Source organism: Petaurus breviceps, unplaced genomic scaffold, assembly GCF_028583685.1.
Source record: "Petaurus breviceps papuanus isolate PSGF00001 unplaced genomic scaffold, PetGlider_PUasm1.0 178, whole genome shotgun sequence".
In the NCBI taxonomy this organism is placed as follows: Eukaryota; Metazoa; Chordata; class Mammalia; order Diprotodontia; family Petauridae; genus Petaurus; species Petaurus breviceps.
Genome location: NW_027185777.1, coordinates 26,971,015 through 26,995,546, shown reverse-complemented (window position 1 = coordinate 26,995,546; position 24,532 = coordinate 26,971,015). Strand labels below are relative to the sequence as shown.

Genomic DNA, 24,532 nt, shown 5'->3' with positions numbered 1-24,532 from the left:
TCTCATATTCTGTTTTTCAAAGACTAGATAACTACTTTTAAGTTGTAGAAAGGATTCTTATTCAGCAATAGATTGGTCCAAATAGCCTCCAAGCTTTCTTCCAATTCTGACATCCTCTGATTCTGAGTAGGAAGAGGATCTTAAAACAATTTCAAGGATGTCACTTTATCCCTTGCAACAAGTACAAAGTACATTTGAATACCCTAACTTGGAAACTAACAATAAAGTCCTGGGAGGTGTATTTTCAGTTTTCTGGGAATGGAAAGAGGGAGGCATGTGAGGATTTAGCAAAACTCAATTTAAGTCCCATGAAGCTACCAAATTTCAGCGGAGTCACCAAACTATAAATTGGAGAAACAGGTGCTCAGGGCTCTTCCTTTGCCCATCAACCTTCACATCTAGATAGCATGTGAGCTAGCCACACCATTTGATACAGTACTTTTAAGCCAGGCACAGACAAGTTCAACCTATCAGCTCTCTCCTTAATTTATTAGCAGAAGTGAAAGTTGGCAATTAATCTATATTCTACCATGCAAATTTGTGGGTTTTCTTCAAACTTATATTACTATGTAAATGAGTCTATACTTCAAACAAGACAAATTCCTATTCATCCATAGCAATTGCTTATAAACTAACTACTAAAATCTAAAACTAATATATTTATATATTATCTAATGCTCTCATCTCCAATTTCTCAGAGATGTAACCACAAAAGAGACTAAAAAAACTTATTTCCCATTATCATCTATTATCTATTTAAAACCCTCTAACAATAAATCAGGATTCTGGAGTGGGAAGGCACTTTCTGGATCATTTAAAATCCAACTCAATCTTACAAATGAAGAAACTGAATTAAAAAATAAAACTAGAGAAAAAAATTGCTTAAGGTCACACAAGTTATGGCAGAACTGGGATTAGAATATGGGTTTCCTGACTCTTAATCCAGTTAATGTTCTTTACACAAAACCAATGCTAAACTTGCAAAGATGGTGGAAAAAAGTTGCATACAACTGTAAGACAGTTATTGTGCTTACTAGCTTTTGCTAGATTGCTTTTTTCTTCTTTTTCTTTGTTAGAACTACTTGTCTGGGGGTGGCTAGGTGGTGCAGTGAGTAAATGGCCAGCCCCAGGAGTCAGGAGGACCTGAGTTCAGTTCCGGCCTCAGACACTTAACACCCACACAAAAAACTAGCAGTGTAACCTTGGGCAAGTTACTTAACCCAATTGCCCTCCAAAAGGCAAAAAAAAAAAAAGAACTATTTGTTAAGTGGTGGGGAAGAGCATATATTCAGAAATAAAAGATATCAATAAAAATTTAAAACAAGAAAGAACACCACATGCTGGGTGCCATCAACAAAAACAAAAGACACATTGCATGTTTGTTCCTAAATCCAACCTTCAAATATGTCAAAGTAAATAGATTCTAGACCCTCCGTCAGTAATTTTCTCTCGAATTCAGTATATTTGGTATACTTAAGAGACTTGATGTAGTGCAAGAAGTACAGGGCTTGGAAGGGCAAGCATCATGACAGATATGTTCCCCTCTGAATTCTACCATTTGTTAGCCAGAAGACTCATTTTATCTTTATTGAGATTCAGTTTCCTTATTTGTAATGGGGATGATTTTGCTCCCAAGGATCAGTCTGGTTTAACATCAAGTAATCTGGACTCGAGTCAGAGGACCCCTGGGCTCTCAAATCCCAGCTTTGACACTTACTAGTTGAGTGTGAGCATAAGCAAGGTACTTCCAATATAAAGTCTCAATATTACTTTGCTTTATTTTTCCCTAGTCATTAAATATGAGATGCAATAAGAAACTTCAGGAAGATCATATGTCAGTGACTAGACTAGCTAAACCAGGAGTTATTCCATTGAATAAAGGTTTTTGTGAGAAATCTCAGCCCACACTTAACATATCTGAAAGCTTAGAGGCTGAATTCAGAAAAATGGATTTCAACTCAGTCAAACCCCAAAGGACAAAGCTAATAAATTACAATAATTACATCAGAATCTCTAAGCAGATTTTAAAACTCACCAAAGATTGATAAACAAAGGATAAAGGTTACTTGGCTTTATTGCAAATTTTGAGGATGACCAGTTAGCCTATAGTAAGGACTCTAGAAATGCAAGCTTCCAACCTACATTCCTTGAATGGCTGCAAAAAGGGAGATAAAACAGTTTCAGAGAATGCCCTTTCATTTTAAAGGGTCCCTGAGGAAAAATTCCCAAATTAGGGCTGCCAAAAAGCTGTCATTTCATGATTTGTTATGCAGTTTCAGCATCTGAAAGGCTGATATGTGTTACTACAAGTACATTTCAGATATAATCCCACCAATTGTTGGTGGGGTGCCAGGAATACACAGCATAAGGTACAGGTTTTTCCTCAGACTTGAAATGGTAGCTTTCTGCTTCGGCTCACCCCAGTTTAAAATTACAGGTGTCCAACTTTAACCTTTAAAAATTCACTTTATTAAAATAATAAAGTTCAAGTAAATGGAAAAGGGAAACCGGAATCTGCTCCTTAAGAACAGTAAAACCTCGTGCCTCCTTTCCTCCAATCAGAAAAGGCTACTTTTCTATTCACTCACTCTTCAGGGTAAGGAACAGAACAAATCTCTCTCCTCTCCTTCAGCTTATCTACACACAACCCTTGAGTTTATTTAACAGCCAGAATGCCCTTAGCAACCCAGGCTGGCTTCTTTATAAACTTGTTTCAGACAGATAATATAGACAATAAGAGACCATTTTAACAGAAAATTCATTAAGACTCCTACAACAAAGTAAAAAAAAAATCATAATACTACTTTACAAAAGGCAAATTAAAGTATGTTATGCAAAGTATTTTGCTATATGTAATACAATGCACTTGAGTTATCTGTCTGATAGGTTGTAAAGACCAAGAGAATCGTTCACTCAAAGTTTAAATAAACAAAATACCACACAGCCTAAATGTATGGAAACAGTAACTCTCTTTTTCTATCTTTGAGGAAAGAAATAAGAATTTTCATGCCAAGCACTTAAAAAAAATGTACATCTCATCTGATCATCACAAAACCCTATGAGCTAGGAGCTACTCTTATCCCCATTTTACAGTTAAGGAAACTGAGGCAAATAAAAGTTAAGTGACCTACCTAGGGTCACAGAGCTAAAGTGTCCAAGGTCATATTTGAACTCATGAGGGCCTTCAGTTGTCTCTATCTTTCAACTGACTAAAGCCAATTTCTCTAAGTTTGAACATTTTATGAACCCTTTCTAACCCACTTCACTGGTTCATTGCCCTCAAGGTAAATCCAATTTTATAATTTCCATGGCTAAATACAAAAAAGGACCTAATTATTACCTCTATTACCTGTGATTGTTTCTTAAATACTTCCCCCAACATGCTAGTAGACTGTAAACTTCATGGGGGCAGGAAATGTCTTTCCTAAACTTTTTATCTTTCCTAGTACTCAGCACAGTGATTCGCTTACAACACTAATACACGTCACCTAAATGAATGCTGAATGGATGAAAGAATTTCTTATTTCAAAATAAATTCAAAAATATTTCGAAGTTTTAAATGGGCTTTAGTGTTTTATGCCCAAAGGGGTAGAGGCTGCTGGATGGACTTACCTGAAGAAAGATTTGTTTGCAGGCAGATGTACCTAGCTACAAACAGACCAGTGCCTGTTTATGGGTCTTCACATAGAGACTTGCTGTGTAGTATACAGGCTTGACTGAATTTGTATAGATTTCTAAGCCAATGGAATTTTTTACTCTTATTTGAAATCATAGCATCAAAGCTGAAAAGGACCTCTAGAGAGGTCATTGAGGCAAACTTCATTTTACAGATGAGGAAACTGAGGAACAGAGAGGTTAAGAGACTTGTCCAGGGTTAGACAACTGGTCTGAGGCAGAATTCTAACAGATCTTTATGACTTTGATTTCAGAATTCTAGGAACTGCTACAGGTGAAAGATTCTTGGCTTCATCAAAAGACATGGAACACAGGGCTTTGAGCTGCACTTGGGATGGGCATAATATTTTCTCCGAGTTTCTATGAACAGAGATTCCTTCAGTGACAAGCGGTAGGGTTGTTTATTAAATAAGAGGCAAAGTTAATGGTAGGAGATTCTCATACCGGTTGAAGATATCATGGAGGAGAAATGAGGAGGTGGGGCAAATAAATATATACACATATAGTGATTAACTTACATTGATATAATACTTAAATGTCTACAAGATACTTAGGGAGACGGAGGTGGAACAGTGAATAGAGCACTGGCCCTTAAGTCAGGAGGACCTGAGTTCAAATCTGCCCTCAGACACTTGCCACTTATTACCTGTGTGACCTTGGGCAAGTCACTTAACCTCAAATGCCTCACCTCCCCTCTCCAAAAAAAAGGAAGAAGAAGAGGAAGATACTTAGGTGAGCTCTGAGAGGTACATAGTTTGAATACTATTCCCATTGTATAAATGAAAAACCACAGGCAAAGATAAGGTGTCTTACTAAAGGTCATACAACTAGCAAATATTAAGTCGAAGAATCAAACTAGCCTCTGACTTCAAAACCAACAGTCTGTATATAGTTAACTATTTAAAAATCTATGATGATGGGGGTGGAGGGAAAGGATGACATGAATAATTCTAAGAATTAATTCTTCCTTCATGGACATGTTGTTGCTTTTTTTTTTTTTTGGAAGGGGGAAGGCAAGGTAGTTGGGGCTAAGTGACTTGCCCAAGGTCACACATCTAGTAACTGTGTCAACTGTCTGAGGTCAAATTTGCACTCAGGTCCTCCTGATTCCAGGGCCTGTGCTCCATTCACTGCACCACCTAGCTGCCCCTGAAGCCCCTGAAGAGTACACATGCATGTGCGCACACGCGCGCGCGCACACACACACACACACACACACACACACACACACACACAGTGGCTTGAGTTTTGATTCTATCATTTTCCTTTGCTATAAGGGGAAGTGCTGGTAGGCAGTGAAATGTCCAAAATACAACAACAGAGAAAGAGAAGCAAAGAGTTGGATTATCAGAACCCATCATTAGGAGCAGACTGTGCAAAAAATAGTTTGCTTTAAAGAAAGGCATATTCATAAACATATATGTAGGGGCAGCCAGGTGGGCAGTGAGTAAGAGCACCGGCCCCAGAGTCAGAATGACCTGGAGATCGAATCCCGGGCTCAGACACTCAGCACCACACCCAGAAATAACTGGCTGTGTAACCTTGAGCAAGTTACTTAACCCCGATTGCTTAAAAAAAAACAACAACATATATGTGTAAATCATTTGCAAATCATTCTCCAGTAGCCTATATTCTAACATCAAAGATGATTTTTGAAAAATTATTATGGTTCTATTGGTATTTGCTTTTCAAGACTTTACCTTGGGGGCGGCTAGGTGGTGTAGTGAGTAAAGCGTTGGGCCCGGAGTCAGCAGGACCCAAGTTTGCTTCCAGCCTCAGACACTTAACACCCACACAAAAAAACTAGCCATGTAACCTTGGGCAAGTTACTTAACCCCAATTTACCTCCAAAAGGCAAAAAAAAAAAAGATTGTACCCTAAAGTTTACTCCCAATTTCTCAGTAAGTAGTTAAGAATCTGTAAAGAAATGCTTAGATCACTATAGTTGCTACTGTTTAAAAAAAAATAACCAATAAGGACCTTCTTTAAAGTGAAGAATCCTTTCTCAAGCTGAATATACATCCCATAATTCTTCACAAGAATATTTATAAACATTTATGCTAATCTTCCCTTCCGAAAAATTTGGTAGCTTTTGGGGACTTTTTGAAAAGAATGCTGTATATTTAAAGGGCAGAAGGGGGTGGCAGTGATGGTCACAATTTGTGTCAGATGACAGGGCTCCCTCTATGCTCCTGAGGGCTTTGGGGAAGCCAAAACACCCCCACATGGTGCACACTGGGGCATCCCAGTGAAGCTGGAGCCAGAATCCTGCAGCTTAAAAGCTACACCTGTACCTGGCTGCAGCTACACTTGAGCCTGAAGGAAGGACAGAGTAAAAAAAAACACTCCCTACTGAGCTGCGCCAAGTCAGAGGCAGATAGCCAGCAGAGCCGGGAATGCCTTTTAAAACAGGGTATTCTGTAATGAACTCGTCCTTCTTGTAACAGAAGGCCCCTTTTAAACTGTTGGGTCAACAAAGAACTACTCGAGGGGAGAGAGGTGCAGGTGAAAAATCAAGATCTTGGGTCAAGGAATGTTTTTACTCCCAATGGGAGAAGGAAGGAGGGAGGGAGGGAGGAAGGAAGGGAGGGGAGGGAAGCAAGAAGGAAGGAAGGGAGGGAGGAAGGAAAAGAGGAAAGGTTTTTCACTGGAAAGTTGTGCTATCACTGTAGTGCATAGTCACACATGTTCTATCATGAAGAAACAGTAGCCTGGTATCTCAATAAAAAACATGTATGCTGGATACACACTGAGCATGGACAGTTATTTTAAAAAAACAAGAGAAAGTACATTTCAGTATCACTGGCATTCTTCTAGGTAGCATTAAAACATAACAATTAAGCTTGAACCAACAGGAAACATCATTATTAAAGTTTTCAGCTATGAGCACTTCAATGTTAGCACTTGCCCAGGAATAATACGAGGAGGCGGTTTCACTTACGTGGTTGATGAAGAGGCTCTTACGTTTTTCTCTCACTGTGGAAACAAAAGATGCGACAGAAAGGTTACATCTCTAGAAACCACACTTCCCTCACAGGGCTCAGATGGGCTGCACCTCTGCAGGATGGCCCCCATCCCTCTCTGCTATTGCTCAAATACCATCTGAAGAGGAAGATTCATTTTGCACTTGACTAATGGGTGAAATTTTCACTTGAGATTGTACTCTCTGAAGCTGAAAGCATATGAGACCAATAGCTGAGACCTTTATGGATGTGGAAGCAAACCAAGATAGCACTGCAGAGGCAGAAAATGTTAACTGGATGAAGGATGTGAGCTATTAAAAAAATTACAAGTACTCATAAACTTTAAGTGGCTAACCAAAGATTGTTTCTATCCCAACTAAATGTAATATAACAATACTGATGACAATAACAGATAGCATTTATGTAGTCCTTTAAGGTTTGGAAAATGCTTTACCTGTGTTATTTGATCCTTACCACAATACTGTGAGGTAAGTGATAGTATTATCTTCATTTTAGAGATGAGGAAACTGAGGCTGGAAGGGATTAAATGATTTATCCAAGGTCACGCAGATAATAAATTTGAAGTGAGGCCTTCTTGACTCTAAGCCCATTACTCTATTCCACTGTGCCAACTCATACCTATAAAATTATTTCCCAGACCAAGGAAACGAAAAAAATGACAGGAGTATGACAACACTCATATGTCAGGATACAGGGTATACATGCAGAGACAATTATTGATCACTGAGGTCAATGATTTGACTTTGAAACACCCCCCCATAGGTGTCACTTGCTGTATCTATTACTATGTTAGCACAAAAGAAGGCTTAAACAATACCAACAGAAACTATGATTCTCTACTTCACCATCCTCACGGGACAGAGGACCCACTCCTATTTCTATAGAGAGATCCATTAAGTAGTGCTGTACCACAAGTAGCTAAACTGTTAGTGATCCATTCCCTCCAATAAAATTTCAATGTGTCTCAAAATGGTTCCACCTCACCCAAGGAAGGAGTGGTAGGCCTACAAGAGAGTTTCTGAAAATTAAAGGTGGGAGTTACAAAGTATAATGCAAATTAAAAAGAAGTCAGTTACTTTTGTACCTGTTTCTTCTCCCCTACTAGATTATAAATTCCTTCAACATAGGGACAATGTCTTGTCCAACTTTGTGGCCTGTATGGCATTAAATGCAGTAAACAGTCCAAAAACTTTGTGAAATTAAATTGAACTGTGGCAGAGGGAAACCCAAAGCTACTGACAAAGGTGAGCCATTTCTAACATTCCAATTTTCAAGAAAAGCTGTGATTCTGGGGAGACAAGAACTCAAATGTCATCTTTCCATAAAGCCTTCCTTGGTGCCCTGACCTGGAAACCATTTTTGCTTAACCTGATCTCATAGCACTTTAAAATCTTCACACATATTGATCATATTCCAGTTTGTATTATGTTTATTTGTAGAAGAGAAGCACCCTAAAGTAGCAGTTAGCTCACCTCCAAGTCAGGAAGACCTGGGTTCAGGTGCTGGCTATTTGGTTCTGAGCAAACCACTTAATTCCTCCTCAGGGCTCTAAACCAGTGATGTCAAGCTCACATCATGGGGGCTAATCTAACTCGTTTTAAAAATGTAATACTATCTGTCTTACTATATTTTTTAATTGTCAAATATTCCTCAATTACATTTTAATCTGATTCAGAGGCATTCAGGAATGTTAGGGGTCCCGAGGGCCCTGAGTGTGACAACTCTGCTCCATGCACCTTACTAAGACCATAATTTGTAGAGAAGTCACTGTCAATCAATCAGTAAACATTTATTAAGCACCTACAATGTGTCCTGCTTTGGTGGAAAGTACATTCCCTTCCAGGAACACCTTGTACCAATGAGCTTGCTGGAGCATATCCTAGTCAATTAATTAGATAATTATAACTGAATGTCTATTATTTGTAAAAGGCTACGGGAAACACCAATAAGACATAATCACTTGTCTTAGAGGAACTTAACAATACAGGTGTGGAAAGTCAACTCAATTAAGGTAAGCTAATCTACAAAGAACCATGTGAGGGTGAACAGGAGTTCCTTCAAGTCTCACAGAGTCAAACTGTATAAGGACAGTCTCCTGGAAGGCAGAACCAGTGCAAAGAACCAGTGTGCTTTCATCAAAACAGATCATGCCAGACTGAATTCATTTCCTTTTCTGATAGGATTTCTAAACTAGTAGATGAGGAGTGCTATGGATATGGGTTACCTAGATTTTTAGCAAAGCTTTTGATAAAATCTCACATTATTTGTATGGGAAAATGGGGGACATCAATTAAAAGATAATACAATCATATGAATCCAGAATTTTTTGGATGGCCAGACGGACAGAGTATTTGTTGGCAGTTTAATGTCAAGCTGGGAGAAGGTCTCCAGTAGAGTGCCTCAGGTATCTATGCTTGGTCCTGTGCTGTTTAATTTTTAATCAGTGACTTGGATAAAAGCATAGACAGGATGCTCATCAAATCTGCATGCAGATGACACAAAATATAGGAGGGGTTCTGTCATCACAGTAGATGAGAGAACCATGACCCAATAGGATCTCGACAAACTAGGAGCACTGGGCTTCATAAGAACAACAACCACAACATTTATATAGTACTTACTGTATGTCAGGCACTGTGCTAAACTAAGCACTTAGCAATTATCTTATTTAATTCATCTAATAAAATGAAATTAAATAGGGGTAAATGTAAAGTCTTATACATGGATTCAAAGAATAAATGATTTTATTTATTAGTTCAAAGTGGGAGAGGCATTATTAGATGCCAGTTCTGGAAAACAAAAAAGAATCTATAGTTTTTAGCAGACTATAAGCTCATTATTAGTTAGCAGTGGGATGTCAGTCAGTCAATAAACACATATCAAAAGCTTACTATGTGCTATGGCAGCCAAAAAAGCTAATTCATTCATGGGTTGCAGTAAAAGAGGCATAGCTTCCAGCAACAGGGAAGTGAGAGTCCACCATATTCCACCCTCAGCAGAATTTATCTGGAGTCTTGTGCTCAATTCTGGGTACAATGACTTATGAAGGGTATTGATTGCTAGAAAGTATCTAAAAGAGTACAATCAGACTGGCAAATGGTCTTGAGTTCATGTCATATAAGAACCAGTTGAAAGAACTCTGAATATTTAGCCTAGAGAAGATAAGACTCAAGGTACACCTGATGTCTGTCTTCAAACATTTAAAGAGAAAGGATTAGATTTGTTCTGTTTGGCTCCAGAGGGCAGACTGGGAAGATTATAAGGGATGGAAGTTTAAAAAATATCAATTTATGCTTGAGATCAGGAAAATCTTCCTAACAATCAGTGAAATGGGATGCCTTATGGTGACTTCTCCATCATCTCCCTCCTTTGATGTCAAGCAACTGTACCAACCACTTGTCCACTATGTTACAGTGAAGACTACTTTCATGTGTGGTGGGTTGGATCAGACAGACGGCCACTAAAACCTTAAAACTTTTCAATTCTGTGGTGTGTGTGTGTGTGTGTGTGTGTGTGTGTGTGTGTGTGTGTGTATAGACAGAGAGAGAGATATAGGTCTGGGTAAGAGAAAGACAAAGACAAAGGGAAGGTACATGTGACAAATCATCACATCAATTCCTGAACACAACTCAGAGAGCATTTGCTACCTAGACAAAGATGGGTTGACAGTTAGGTGTTACAGTACTGAATCAGAAAGACCTGAGTTTGAATCTTATCTTGAAAATTTATTAGCTATAGTGAATCTCTAAAACTATAAATTACAAATGAGTTGCTGATCTACATGGGAAAACAGAATTTCCTTGCTGGGGTATTCCTACACCTATGAAATCAGAGGTTGGGACAAAGTGAATAAAATAAATAAACATTCACCATATGAATCACAATAAAATCATGTCATATGCTACAGAAAGGTTTCTCAAAGTTCAGTCCTCAGATCCCTGGTAGTACCTGAGAGCCTTTCGGATCTGTGAGCTCAAAACTAAAATGTTACTTGTTTATTAAAATATTCCTCTCTTTTCCAACTATATACCTGTGCCAGGTCAGATTTTCTTCATATACTCCAAGCAAAACAAGATATTGCAATAGACTGAATGCAGAAGCAGAGATAAGAATCCAGCTGTCTTCCATTAAGCCAGACATTAAAGAGATTTGCAAAAATAAGCAAAACAAGCACTGTTCTCACTAATAGTTTTGTTCAGAAAAACATTTATTTTTCATTAACAAGATATTTATGTTTTACTGTTAATTTAAACAAGTGAAATTTACAAAAATTTTCAGAATTATTATACATTATATACTTTTAGATTAATGTATCATATTATATATTAGGTATATTATATAACTTACAGATACATATAATACAAACAAACAAAATCTCTTTGGGGTCCTCAATAATTTTTAAGAATATAATGGGATGCTGACACCAAAAAGTCTGACAATTACTGTCCTATAGGAAACTTTTACTTTTAATTTCACCAAGTACTATTCTCCCAATCCCAACACAACTTGCACATACTAATTAATGAATTGTAATGGCTAAGACCAGCATAGCATAGTGGGTCCCCATTGTTTAAAAGAGAAATATAGATAAGCTTGTCATCTGAGGGCCCTCTTAGGAAGGTTCAGGTATCCTCTGTACTGCAGGATAGTCAAAAGTATCCTATAGAATAACCCTTGACCTTTCTCACAGGATATGTGAACAGCTTTTCAGAGGTTACATTTTACTATGTACCAATATACCAATTAGCAGGTGCCAAATAAATAGTATGATTTACTATAAGGACACTTAAGAAAAAAATTAGTCAAATAGTAAATAATAATAACATGGGAGAAGGACCCAGCTTGCAGCTAGTCCCACCAAAAAAAAACTTTTTAAAAAAGTCTGAGTTAATTAAGAATAAAGATGTATCTGTCAGCCATGTGACCTTGGGCAAGTTGCTGAACCCCAATTGCCCCCCCCAAAAAAAGCAAAAAAAAAAAGATGTATCTGTAATGCTTTGAATATACATTTCTTGAGAAGCAGGACCTCCCCGTGGCTCTGGCTTCCACCTTCCCCAATCCATGTAAAAAGGGGACTCTAAACAAACTTTGGAGCTGCAGAACCCACAAAATGACACAGACAAGCTAACCTCCCACTGAGGACAGCAGGGCAGGCCAGCAGGAATCAGCCAGCCCAGTGCTGTGGGAGCCAAGCCCAGCCCCACACCTAGGTTTTAGCCCCAGGGCGGGCCTGACCAGCCACCTGCCAGAGAGACTCCAGATCAACAGCAGCTGTGACCGATTCCCAACACATAGATGTGAAGGACAAAGTGAGAGGTCAGTGCAGTCTGGACAGTAAGTGGGAGTGAGGTGGCTTTTGCCCCCCAGGTGAGAAGCTGCTGAGACACTGGCACAGCCAGCCAGCACCACGTGGCAGCTTCAGCTCCTGGCCTGCAAAGTGTAGGGGAACCAAGCACCAGTCTGAGGGGTAATCAGTTGCTCTTGCTTTAACCTTCTTGGATCTGGATTGCAGTCTATGGTGGAGGTCCTGGGGTGTGTGTCCAGCTTGCCAGAGCGTGTGGAGGCCTCAGAGAGGAAACCCATCTAATACCTCTGGCAGCTGAGAAAACCCCAGCGTTTGGGACAAAAGCTCCCCTGTCTGGTGGCAGAGTCCTACTGTGGCAAAAAGCCCAGGGGTCAAGTGACTGAGGGGCAACATGACCAGGCAAAGGAAACAAAGCAGACAGAAGATTCCATTAGACTCCTATTTTGGGGACAAAAAGGAGCAAAGCACGGAACAGGAGGAAGACAGTGAAGTCAGAACTCCTGCACCAAAAGCTTCAAAGGAAAATACGAGCTGGTTACAGGCTACAGAGGACCTTAAGAAGCAGATAAGAGAAGTGGAGGAAAAATTGGGAAGAGAAATGAGAACAATGCAAGAAAATTACGAAATGAGAGTCAACAGCCTGACTAAGGAAAATCATACCTTAAAAAATAGTCTAATTCAAATGGCAAAAGAGGCTCAGAAAGGCAATGAGGAGAAGAATGCCTTAAAAAGCCGAGTTTGCCAGATAGAAAAAGAATCTCAAAAGCTCACTGAGGAGAATCATTGCTTCAGAATTAGATTGGAGCAAATGAAAGCTAATGACTTTATGAGAAATCAAGATGCTGTTAAACAGATCCAAAAAAATGAAAGAATAGAAGGCAATGTGAAATATCTCATGGGAAAAACCACTGACCTGGAAAATAGATCCAGGAGAGATCATTTAAAAATTATTGGACTACCTGAAAGCCATGAACAAAGTAAGAACCTAGAAATCATCCTCCAGTAAGTTCTCAAAGAAAAATGCCCTGGTGTTTTAGAACCAGAGGGCAAAATAGAGGTTGAAAGAATCCACCAATCACCTCCTTAAAAAGATCCCAAAAAGAAAACTCCTAGGAATATTATAGCCAGGTTCTGGAATTCCCAGATTAAGGAGAGAATATTAAGAGCAGCCAGGAAGAAACAATTTTAATATTGTGGAAACACAATCAGGATAACACAGGATCTGGCAGCTTCTACACTGAGGGATCGAAGGGCTTGGAATATGATATTCCGGAGGTCAAAGGAGCTGGGATTAAAACCAAGTCATCTACCCAGCAAAACTGAGTATTATGCTTCAGGGGAAAATATGGTCATTCAGTGGAATACAGGACTTTCAAGCATTCTTGCTGAAAAAAACAGAGTTGAATAGAAAATTTGACATTTAGATACAAGAAGCAAGAGAAGCATGATAAGGTAAACAGGGAAAATAAATCATAAGAAACTTATCAAAGTAGAACTATTAACATTCCTACATGGAAAAACAATAATTGTAACTTATGAAACTTTTCTCAGTAGTTGAAGGGGATAGAAATATGTATGTATGTGTGTGTATATGTCTATATATGAGAGTATATTGGCATATGAATACATATGTGAATGTGTGTATATATATATACAGGTATACATAGATAGAGGGCACAGGACCAATTTAACGGAAGGGATGATACTTAAAAGGTGAAATTAAGAGGTGAGAGGAATATAATGAGAGGAGATGGGGAGAGATAGAATGGGGTAAACTATCTCACACAGAAGAGGCAAGGGAAAGTGGTTACAATGGAGGGGAAGAATAGGAAAGCAAAAGGGAATGGGTCAACCTTATTCTCATTGAATTTGGCTTGGGGAAGGAATGAAATACACACTAAATAGGGTATCTCACCCTCTGGGAGAGTACGGGGGGAAGGGGAGGAAAGGGGGGATGATGGAAGGGAGGGCAGGCTGGGGGGGAGGGAAGTTGGAAACACCCACTTTTGAAAGGGACGGGATCAAAGTAGAGAATAGAACAAGAGGGAGGTGGGATAGGTGGGAGGGAAATATAGTCAGTCTTTTACAATATATCTACTATGTTATTGTTTTGCATTAGCCACACATGTACAACCTATACTGAACTGCTTATCTTCCCAGTAAGGGTGGATGACAAGAGAGGAAGCGAATGAATCTGCAATTCAAAGTTTTAAAATCAAATATTCAAATATACATATATATACTATTATTAATACTATTTTACATGTAATTGGGAAATAAGATATACTGGCACTGGGGCATAGAGATCCACTGGAGAAGTCGAAAAGGGTATGGGAGAAGATACGGGAGAGAGCAGATTGGAGGAGGGGATATCCTATGGGACTGCTATTTTGGGGTGGTGGGTAGGGGAAAAACGGGGAGAAAAATTGCAACTCAAAATCTGGCGGAAATGAATGATGTAAATCAGAAGTTAATAAAGCATTTGAAAAAAAAAGAATATACATTTCTCTCCTTTTTCTTTTCTTCGAGTATTGATCCATTGCACAGATTTTTATGTACTGATTACCCAACAAGCAATGTCAAAAGTATCCTCCTCAAAGACAGAATCTCCCTCTCTTTGTCTCTCTCTGTTTCTACCACTCTCTCCAAAGAGAAATCAAATAAAGAAACCACTGATTAATCATCACTAAAAAGTCTAGTGTTTTAGCTGCTGTGTTTTATTATTATAGAAGAGAGAAGTGAAGTCATTTGTAATGAGGGATTTTAATTTTCTTAAACTCTTTACATCCTTAGATTAATAAACATATCTGCCAAAATCTCTACTGTTTTCAGAGCTCCTGAATAACTGAACATATTAACAGAGTCACACTTCCCTTCTTAAAAGATGATTAGTTATAGTCTTAAACATGTTTTGGTTGTGTTTATGGAAGGAGTTTGCTGGATGGCTCATCTCAATTCAGTTTAAAATGTTTTGATATTCTTTAAAAATACTAATAAGTGGATTTTAAATTGATAGTAGTAGTAGATTTAATCATAGCAATGGAACTCTCAAAAAGTATTAGGCACTTTTAAAGATAAACCATACACAGAGCAAATGGTAGCCTACCAAATAGCTTTCATTTGGAATTAGGTATCACCTCTGCTTCTTGCTATCTATGTAGCTGTGGGCAAGTCACTAACTCCACAGAAAGTGAATTTCTTGATCTGTCAAATGAGGAGCTAAATTGGTAATTGCTAAATCCCTTCTGTCTCTAAATCTTAATTCCTAGAGACCAAAAACTCCTTGAGGGTAGGGATTATGCAGAATTTAAAACTGGGAGGGTCTTTAGGGATTATCTAGCCCAAGACTTATTAAATTAGGGTCTTTAAAAAAAATATTTTGAGAACTGTACTGATTGTTAGTTCCCTTTGCAATTCTATATATTTTATTTCATGCATTTTAAAAACATTATTCTAAAAAGGACCCACAGGCTTCACCAGACTGCCAAAGGGATGCACACAAAAAAAATGAATAATCTGGGATCTGTGCTAATATAGACCACATAAACCTGACCCCAAAACAGAGTGGGCTATTTTTGTCCCTTTGTTACCCTTCCACCCTTGCTCCATCCCCAGAATCGATCAATCCAGTATTACCTTGTCTTGAAAAGGGGAACTATACAAGACAGGGTAAAAGGACCGTAGGATTTTATAGCTAGAAAAGGCAACAGAGATCATTTGATATTACTTATTAATTTTATAAGTGAGAAAACTACTACTGAGAGAAAGCAAAAGGGTTTGCCTGAGTCAAAGGCAGGACTGGGACTAGAAAGCAAGGTTACTCAATTGAAGATCTAGGGCCATTTCCCTGACACCATGCCATATAAAAATGTCTTCCAATTAACTGTTAACTGGGTAGAAACTATCGCCTACACATCATTCCAAAGGAACGCAATTCATATGTCAGGATCACAGTTGGAGAGCTGGAAGGAACCTCAAAGGTTATCTAGTCCAGAGAGACCAAACCCCATTAGTGTACAATACTCCAGAGTGCAGCCAGAACCAGATTAAAATGTAACTGGGAGATATTTAACAAAATAAATACAAATTCAAAAGAACATAGATAATATTGATATGTGGCTTTCTAAGTCACCATGCCCTTCAGGAATCCTTTTGAATGACTTAGTGGTTTCTATTTTAATTTGACACCACTGACTTAGTTAATTTTATTAATGAGAAAAAATGAGACCCAGAGAGGTATGAAGTTACCTACACATCACAGTGGTAGGAAGAAGCAGGTCTGAGGTCTGAACTCCAGTCCACTGTCTTCAAAATCAGCACTTTATCCACCATGCCACAATGAATTAATTCAATCAACAAACATATATCAGATATCTAATACATGTTTAAGGCACCAGGTCTGGCAGTTCTGGCAAGTTTCTCTGCATGGTCCTGTGGAAGGGGGTCAAATGAGGGCTTTATTCAAAATAGAACCTCTGAAACTTGAATAAAGGCCTTTGCCCACTCTGAAGTGAGCTGGATATATGTCCATTAGTAACTTCTGGGTTGAGAGATACTAGGAACATTTTAGATGATATAAATTTGGATGTGGCTTTGCAAAAGCAAACCAAAGATGCAGACTAGAAATGGAGATGGAACAAAGTCCAAACACATACACACCCCCACACACACATGCACACATCCCTCTATCTAATACCAGACTAGATTAGAAAAATATGATTATGGAATTCAAAATAGGCTGGGGTCAAAGAAAGCACAAACTGCAAACTGGATTCAGATGTTTTTCATTTCCCATGGGTCATTACAAGCCTGGAATACTTCTATTCGGACATATGGGTTTGAATCTCATTGGAATCTTGCGGTATCTCTTATGTAAGCATTGGCTCTGGAGTTACAGGACCTGGTTCTGAATCCTGCTTGTCTCTTACTCTCTATGTGACTTTGGGCAAATCACTTAGCCTCCCCATGCCAGAGTTTCCTCAACTATAAAAGAAGGCTTACATAGCCATTGAGGTCCTTTCCAGCTCTAGACCTATGAGCCCAAGATCCTTTGCATGATTCCAAGATGTATAAAGGCATCTGTTTAGTAAATGTTCCAGATCCATCATTTTGCATCGAGCAAATATAATTACAACCAGACCGTGCTTCTCCCCCAACGCTGTGGTTGTCATGTACCCCAAGGACATGAGCAAAGCCCCTGACCCTCCTCTGCCTAGAAATGAGGAAAGGGCAGACTCAAGAGTAAAAAGTCTTACAACAGAAAACTAAAATCAGTAGACAGAAACCCACAAGGCAAAAAAAAAAAAGTGGTGGTGAGTGGGGGAGGATATATCAATAAAACTTCCAAGTCTAGGACAAGATGTAACTGAGGTAGGTCTGGAGGAGGGATAAATAATAAAGTCAGAAGAGCAATACCCTGCTCAACTGAAATGAACAAAAATCCATCATCATGGATGGGAATAGCTGTCTATGGGACATCTCCCACACAAATTCTTCCTATAAAATAATGAAATATTGTATTGAAAACTACCAAAAAAAATAAAGTGATGGCCACCCTGAAGTTTGGAAAAATTAGGATGGAGAATAAGAATTTGTCAGTAATTCTTCAGTATTAACAAAGAGAAAGAAAATAATGTATAGGCAATAGTTTCCAACTAATTGGAAGACATTTTTAGGTGGCATGGTGTCAGGGAAATGACCTTACCTGCTAGGTACAAATATCTGTTCGCTAGAAAAGCAAACAACAGTGGGATGAAGACAGCTCACCAGGTTCTATCTGATTATTCCCATAAAGCACTAATGCTCACCAAGCAACTTAATTATAAATTTGACTTAATGCCAAGTAGGAAAAGCCCTTGATGGGTAACAAGAATATTTGGTCATTACAGAGGGATATTACCCAATGATAATTAACAAACTGACATTATGATACAGATTAATCTTGTCCAACTTGGGACTATGTGAGTTGCTTTTAGAAAATTATAATAAATCCTATATGAGCTACTGAGGTTCCAAGCTTATAGAGTTGAGAGGCTAAATCCTAGAAAAGTCCTCATCAAAAGACAGGATCCTGGGGGACCTTATGCTGAAAAAGACAGAGTCTTTTGATCCAATTTACTATAAGGATCCAACTGACTAAAGCTCAATACCCAGTATGACTCAGATGTCCCTACTGTAGGAAGGTAGGTGAGCAATCTGAGAGGGGATCCGGAGGAAGCCAAAAAAATACAATCTAGGGAAAACAACAAGCAATACGTGTTTTTCTTTGTGTTGTACTGAGATCAGGAAATCAATGGCAAGGGGAAGCAGATGTCAAAAGTAAAGTGATTGATCATTATGACATCACCTCCTATTCTGGGTAGTTTGAGAAGAAAAGGACTAAAAAGGGGGATTAAGGTGAGATGGGACTACAGAAGTTTCCATCTTTTCCCTTCTTGTCACTTTTACATCCCCCACTTTGGGCCAGTCATAAGTGTAACTAAATCAGTAGCAATACTGGTGCCATACTGGATGGATCATAGACACACACAGAAACAGGGGTGTGTGCTGGTAAAAGTTTAACAACCAGATCTCCCAGGGGGAAAAAAAATTCACGACTCATTTTTAAGTTTAGTCGGCATTAACATTTTCTCCATCACTTTCTTAAGTTGAGAGGAGATCATCAACAATACACTAATTTATCGGTAGCATTTACCAGTTTCTGAAGTATAAATGTTCACACTGAAAAATTGACAGTCAGCTCACATGCGAACTAGTATAAGCTTCAATAATGCATGCAACCAAGAGGGCCTATTTTAGTGAGTCAGAAGAGAAAGAGTCCTGGAGGTGTGTATTTTCCAGCTGGAGGACTGTGAGGAAGGGCTTCTTTTTCAGTGGGGGGGGGGGAGGAGTGTGTGGTGTGAGGAAGCACATCCAGGTGCAAGTTTAGAATGTGGGAAAGAGATAAGGCAACAAAATATAAGATCACTTTAACCACTACTTTAAAAATGGAAAAGAGGAACAATTATACTGAGTGCTCTCAGTCAACAGTTCAGAATTCTGAAGGACTTAATCAGTCTTCATCATTTAAAAAAATATTATGGAGACAACTACATCCTTAATTCCCAAGGAAAACCTACTGGGGGTTCTAAGACATTCAACACACCTGCAAAATAGCATCTCACATTCTTTAGTGTTTTACTTCAGCCTTAAGTGAGCTCAAAATGAAAACAACCACCAAATGACTTTCAGAACAGATGTTTCCAGTAACTGTCTGTTCATGGTTGTGGATTTTCTTTCCATGGAGAAATTAATGAGCTAAACACCTGAGTCTCTGGGTAGGACAACCCTAAGCAGAATTGAAGAATCACAGAAAAATAAACCATTTTAGCCAAAGGGGACCTTGGAGGTTGTCAGTTCAAGTAAAAGAAGTAAAGAGGTTGTGATTTGCCCAGGAACACAAAGCTAAGCTAGTTTGTGTTAGTCAGGGCTGGGAAAGGGTTCAGACCTCCTATGCAGAGTATCAAAGCAACACTTCCAGACCATTAGGATGACTGCAAGGTTAGAAAGAAGTAACTGATGGAAGAAACACGACTAGATTCCTCTAGACATGTCAGATGACTGTTCCCCAATCATAACTCCCCCCCCCTTTACTCATGTTGACACTTTGCCTTCTAGGTCCTTCGGTATGGCCTTTTGATTGAGTCCAAATTCTACACAACAAATCCTTTTATGAAGGAGATTTCTTCTGTTAAGTTTAGATTCTGTCAAAGGGCCCCACTTGAGGACCTAGAGGACCACATGTGACCTTGAGGCCACAGGTTCCCAACCCCTGGCCCAGGGTGATATAGCAGGACTGGAAATTTTATCCCTAACTTTTGATAAAATGAAACTTTGTTTTCATGGGAAGCTTGGAGTCAATAAAAGAGCTCTGCCAATTGCAAATAGGAAACTTTATCGCTAACTAAGCATGCCTACTGTGTGCTTAAGGTTTCCTAGATACTTGCATCATTTTTGTACCTTACCTATCCCAGGTTCTTCTAGACTCTAGAGGAAAAAATGTTGCTAGTATTTTCTCCTCCTCTCCCTGAATCTTCCCCAAAAATCTACTCACAGGATGTGACCATGACCTTTGGGGGAGGGGTGGTGGTGATACTATCAAATCTTTTTAAAACAGAGGAAGTTATTTTATCACTATTTAAATACTCAAAGGATCTGTGATTTCAGTGATTTGAGAATTTCCTCCAGTGGTGCATAGTATAACCCATCCCGAATGGCTCTCATCCAGATTCTCCCCAAAAGTTCACCTCAGGGGGCCCACATGGTGTGCCTCAGACCTCTCTCACCTTCTCTAGTTACATAAGCACTATGGTCATCCATCTGTCATCCTTCTCTCTTGCCACAGGACCAGCCCACCAGAAGGTGTTACACAATTGCTGAATGATATCCTTTGCTGTTGTTATTGGATGTCAGTTGGTTTTATGCTGCAACCTGCCCACACCCACCAATACCCACCCCCCCATGTGATGCCCATTTTTACTTCTTCAGAGGCAGTGGGAGTCTAGACCTCACTGCCATGCAGCAACACTGATAAAATGTCAGTTTTCATAAGATGGGACTTTTTTCATGGCAATCTTGGAGTCAATAAAAGAGTTTTGCCAATTGCAAAGAGGAAATTTTATCACTAATTACACTAAAATTTGAGGATGAAAATTAGACAAGTTTCCTAACTGGTTGATTTTAACAGGTAAGCACTACCTTAGTGCCTCCTTAGTGGTGAAGAGGTGGGATTCTGATCTTTGATGCAGGATCCTGCATTTCCTTATGAAATCTGGAATCCCTAGTGAATGCCCTAAAATGGTTATTTATTCCCAGATCTTCAAGATGATCCTAGGCTAGTGGAGAATCCCAGGCTATACCTGACCTGAAATGACCTCAACTCAAGCATTCAATTCAGTCAGACTAATCATGGGAGACACAGGGATGGGATGGTGAAGATGTTACATTCCAGAAAAGAGAACATAAAGAGAAGGTGATAGGGTTGTACTGAATGATGACAAGGTTTATGGACAAGGTGCAGCAGTATTCCTGATGGCCAAAGCTTAAATAGACTTTGTTTTCTAATCATTTACCATTCAGCAACTTTGACATTTGCTAGGAAGGAAAATGTGAACCAGCACAGAGAACCACCTCCCAAATCAGGTGATCCTATTTTTCTTTAAATTCTAGGACAAAGTTGGTCCATATCTTTATTTGTAGTATATTTGACCATGATGCTATGCACTGGACAAGTAGTTTTCATTCATGTAATTATTTCAAAGATTCTTTTTTTTTTTTTTTGCTTCTTGGAGGGGGGAAGGCAGGGCAAATGGGGTTAAGTGACTTGTTCAAGGTCACATGGCTAGTTAAGTGTTAAGTGTTTGAGGCCAGATTTGAACTCAGGTCCTTCTGACTCCAGGGCCAGTGCTCTATTCCCTACACCACCTAGCCGCCCCTAAAATGTGGTTACTTTTCCCTTCAGGGTTTGATTTTCTTCTAGTTATTCAAAAAAGGCATTTTTTTTTCAGACTTTATTTTTTACTATTATAAAAAGAATTTTTGGGGGCAGCTAGGTAGTGCAGTGAGTAAGAGCGCCAGCTCGGAGTCAGGAGGACCTGGGATCAGTTCCAGCCTCAGATACTTAACACCCACACACAAAAAACTGGCTGTGTAACCTTGGGCAAGTTACTTAATTAAAAAAAAAATTCTCCTGCCAATGCAGATCGGCATCTAGTTTGCCAACTTAGAGTATGGGAAAAATGTTTAGAGTACTGAGAGGTTAATTGATTTGCCCAGGGCAGGGGTGGGGAACCTGTGACCTTGAGGCCACACATGGCCTTCTAGGTCCTTGGGTGTGGCCTTTTGACTGAGTTCAAGTTTATTGTTAATGTATTGTTAATGAAATGGGAAGATCTTTCTGGACCATTAATAGGCTTATGTGACCTACTTTAAACCTGAGTTACGTGGAGCCTGTGGTTGGAGGAGCTTGCTGAATGGGTGAAGCAGGAAGTGGGAGAGTGAGATGGAGCTGAGAGAGGAGACAGAGAGAGGCAGAGCAGCTAGGGTGGGTGAGAGAGGGGCATTTTGCCTAAGGGAGTTTGTTTGTGGGGAGGCCTGACAGAGGGAAGACTTGGGGATGACAGTGCTCCCTCCATTGGTGATGTGTACCAACTTCCTTATTACCATGGTGGATCTGGCTTTCTGGTAGGGGAATAAATATCTTGGTTTTGTCTTCAAAGAAGAGAGTCTGTTACATCTTGCAATTCAAACCTGGAAATATGCCTGCATATTCATAGCAGCCACTGTGGGTATCTCACTGGTGATATACCAAGTTTTACAGAACAAATCCTTTAATTAAGGGGGTTTGTTCTGTGATGTTTAGCTTCAAAGGGCCCCACTTGAGGACCTAAAGGGCCACATGTGGCCTTGAGGCCACAGGTTCCCCACCCCTAGCCCAGGGTGATACAGCAGGACTAGAGCCTGGGTCTTACTATCCATCCAACACCACCTACTTAATAAATTCTCATTCAAGGACTGACTCCACGATGCCTCTCATTAGCACTATCTTCAACATAATTTTTAAAATAGCACAAACTTTTTTCAATAGTACAAATCTAACACCAGAAATGGTGAGAAAAACAGGGTTAAGGGATATAAAAAGCCTTGGACAACTTCAGTTCTCCCCTCCCCGCCCCCCCACAACAGCAATAACAGCATGTGCTCCCAGGTATAAGTAAAAATAGTAGACTCCCCTTGCCCAAGCAGGAATATACATTCTGAGCACAGAAATGTCTTTCTTTTTAAATGGGTCATAACATCTGTTTTCTAATAACAAGTGTTGCAGAGAAAAATCACTCTTGCTTTGCATAAACTATCCAACTAATTACATCTAGCAGGAGAGGCCTGATCAGATAAACCATCATGGTGAACAAGCCATTAGCATCCTGTTGTGCAGGGGTTCCCCATCTTGTTATGAATGCAGAGATAAAACCTCCCAGCACAACCAATCTTCCTGATATCTAGGACAAAAAGAAGTTTAATAGCTCTTCACTTCAAGAAAGTCCCAATAATAACCTAAATCAGTACTATTAATTTATTATTTATATGTAATTAAATCTACATATATATTATTATTACTGAGGGTAGAGGTTCAAAACCTTGCCACCATCCTGGTAAGAGCATCATCATCACAGCCTGAACAATTGCCAGTAACCTGCTCATCAAGTCTCCCTGCCTCAGCTCTCTCCCACTTCCAGTCCATCCTCAACTCAGATGTCAAACTGGTCTTCCTAAAGGGCAAGGTTTGATCATGCAACTCCCTTACATTCATTAAACTTCAGTGGCTCCCTATTGCTTCTAACATCTACTATAAAATCCTCCATCCAAATCCGGCCTCAGACACTTAAGACTTACTAGCCATGACCTTGGGCAAGTCACGTAACCCCAATTGCCCTACCTTCCCCCCTCCAAAAAAAAAGCAAAAAAATAAAATAAAATAAAATCCTCTGTCTTTTAAAGTCATCCATAACCTGACTCCTCTCTACCTTTCCAATCTTCTTACACCTCAAAATTTCCACCCAAGTGACACCCTTCAATCCAGTGACACTGGCCTCTGTTCCTGCTCAGTCCCAACATTCCATCTCTATCTCTCATTTTCCCTGGCTGGCCCACATGTCTGGAATGTTTTCCCTCCTCACCTCTGCCTCCTTTCTTGCCTTTCTTCAAGTCTCAACTAGAATTTCAATTTCTACAAGAAGTCTTTCCCAGGCCTCCTTAATCTCAGTACCTTCCCTCTGAGGTTATCTTTACCTTACCCTGCCTATATCTTGTCTCCCCCATCAGACTATGGGCTCCATAAGAGCCAGGGTTGTCTTTTGCCTTTCTTTGTAGCTCCATCACTTAGTACAATGTCTGGCACACAGGAAGCACTTGAGAAATGAGAATTTACAGATGACATAACCCACTTGAGTTCAACAGCAGACCCCTGAAGAGAACTAAGGATTTAGTACCGGTAAAAGAGTATTATGGGCAGATTGAGTAAGTAGACATAAAGGGAAATCTGCCTCCAGATGACTCAGGCTGGACAAAAAAAGTACAAACGTATTATGAATTATGAAAGGGTGTCATCGAGAAGGAAAGACAAGAACATCAGGTTCAACTGAAAGGAAAACTGAAGAGAATGAAGTCGTGTGAGGATACAAATGCTCTCCTTGTTTTAAAAAAAAGTGTCTTTTGCACCTAGAATAATTCAAGAGACAAAGACAGAGGCACAGAGAGAACAAGGAACATGGAGTAACAGAGAGGGACAGAGAGTTCAAGACAATATGCATATAGTAGTACCCATATAAGGAATCTTTTAATTGGAAAACTGCCCAAATGAAATCTAGTCAACAGCTTCTGATCTGTTCTCAAGACCCTCAAAACTTCCCTCCCTAGCGCCCCAACTTTATGGGCTAATTTCTGTATCTGGTCAATGCAAAAAAAAAAAAAACCAAAAAACCTGGGTAAGGGACATTCACATATAGGCACCAATGCAGCTCCTTTCTGATTT

The 24,532-nt window shown here is 39.4% G+C and overlaps 1 protein-coding gene across 3 annotated transcripts in view; it reads right to left on the bottom strand.

Annotated features, from left to right (window-relative positions):
- CCNY (cyclin Y) overlaps positions 1-24,532 on the bottom strand; it is a 310,615-nt gene that overhangs the window by 72,363 nt on the left and 213,720 nt on the right. For all 3 annotated transcript variants that reach the window (XM_069086526.1, XM_069086525.1, XM_069086524.1), the window contains one exon: positions 6,617-6,651. In XM_069086526.1, coding sequence (XP_068942627.1) covers positions 6,617-6,651 — 35 coding nt within the window. The remainder of the gene's footprint in view (positions 1-6,616; positions 6,652-24,532) is intronic.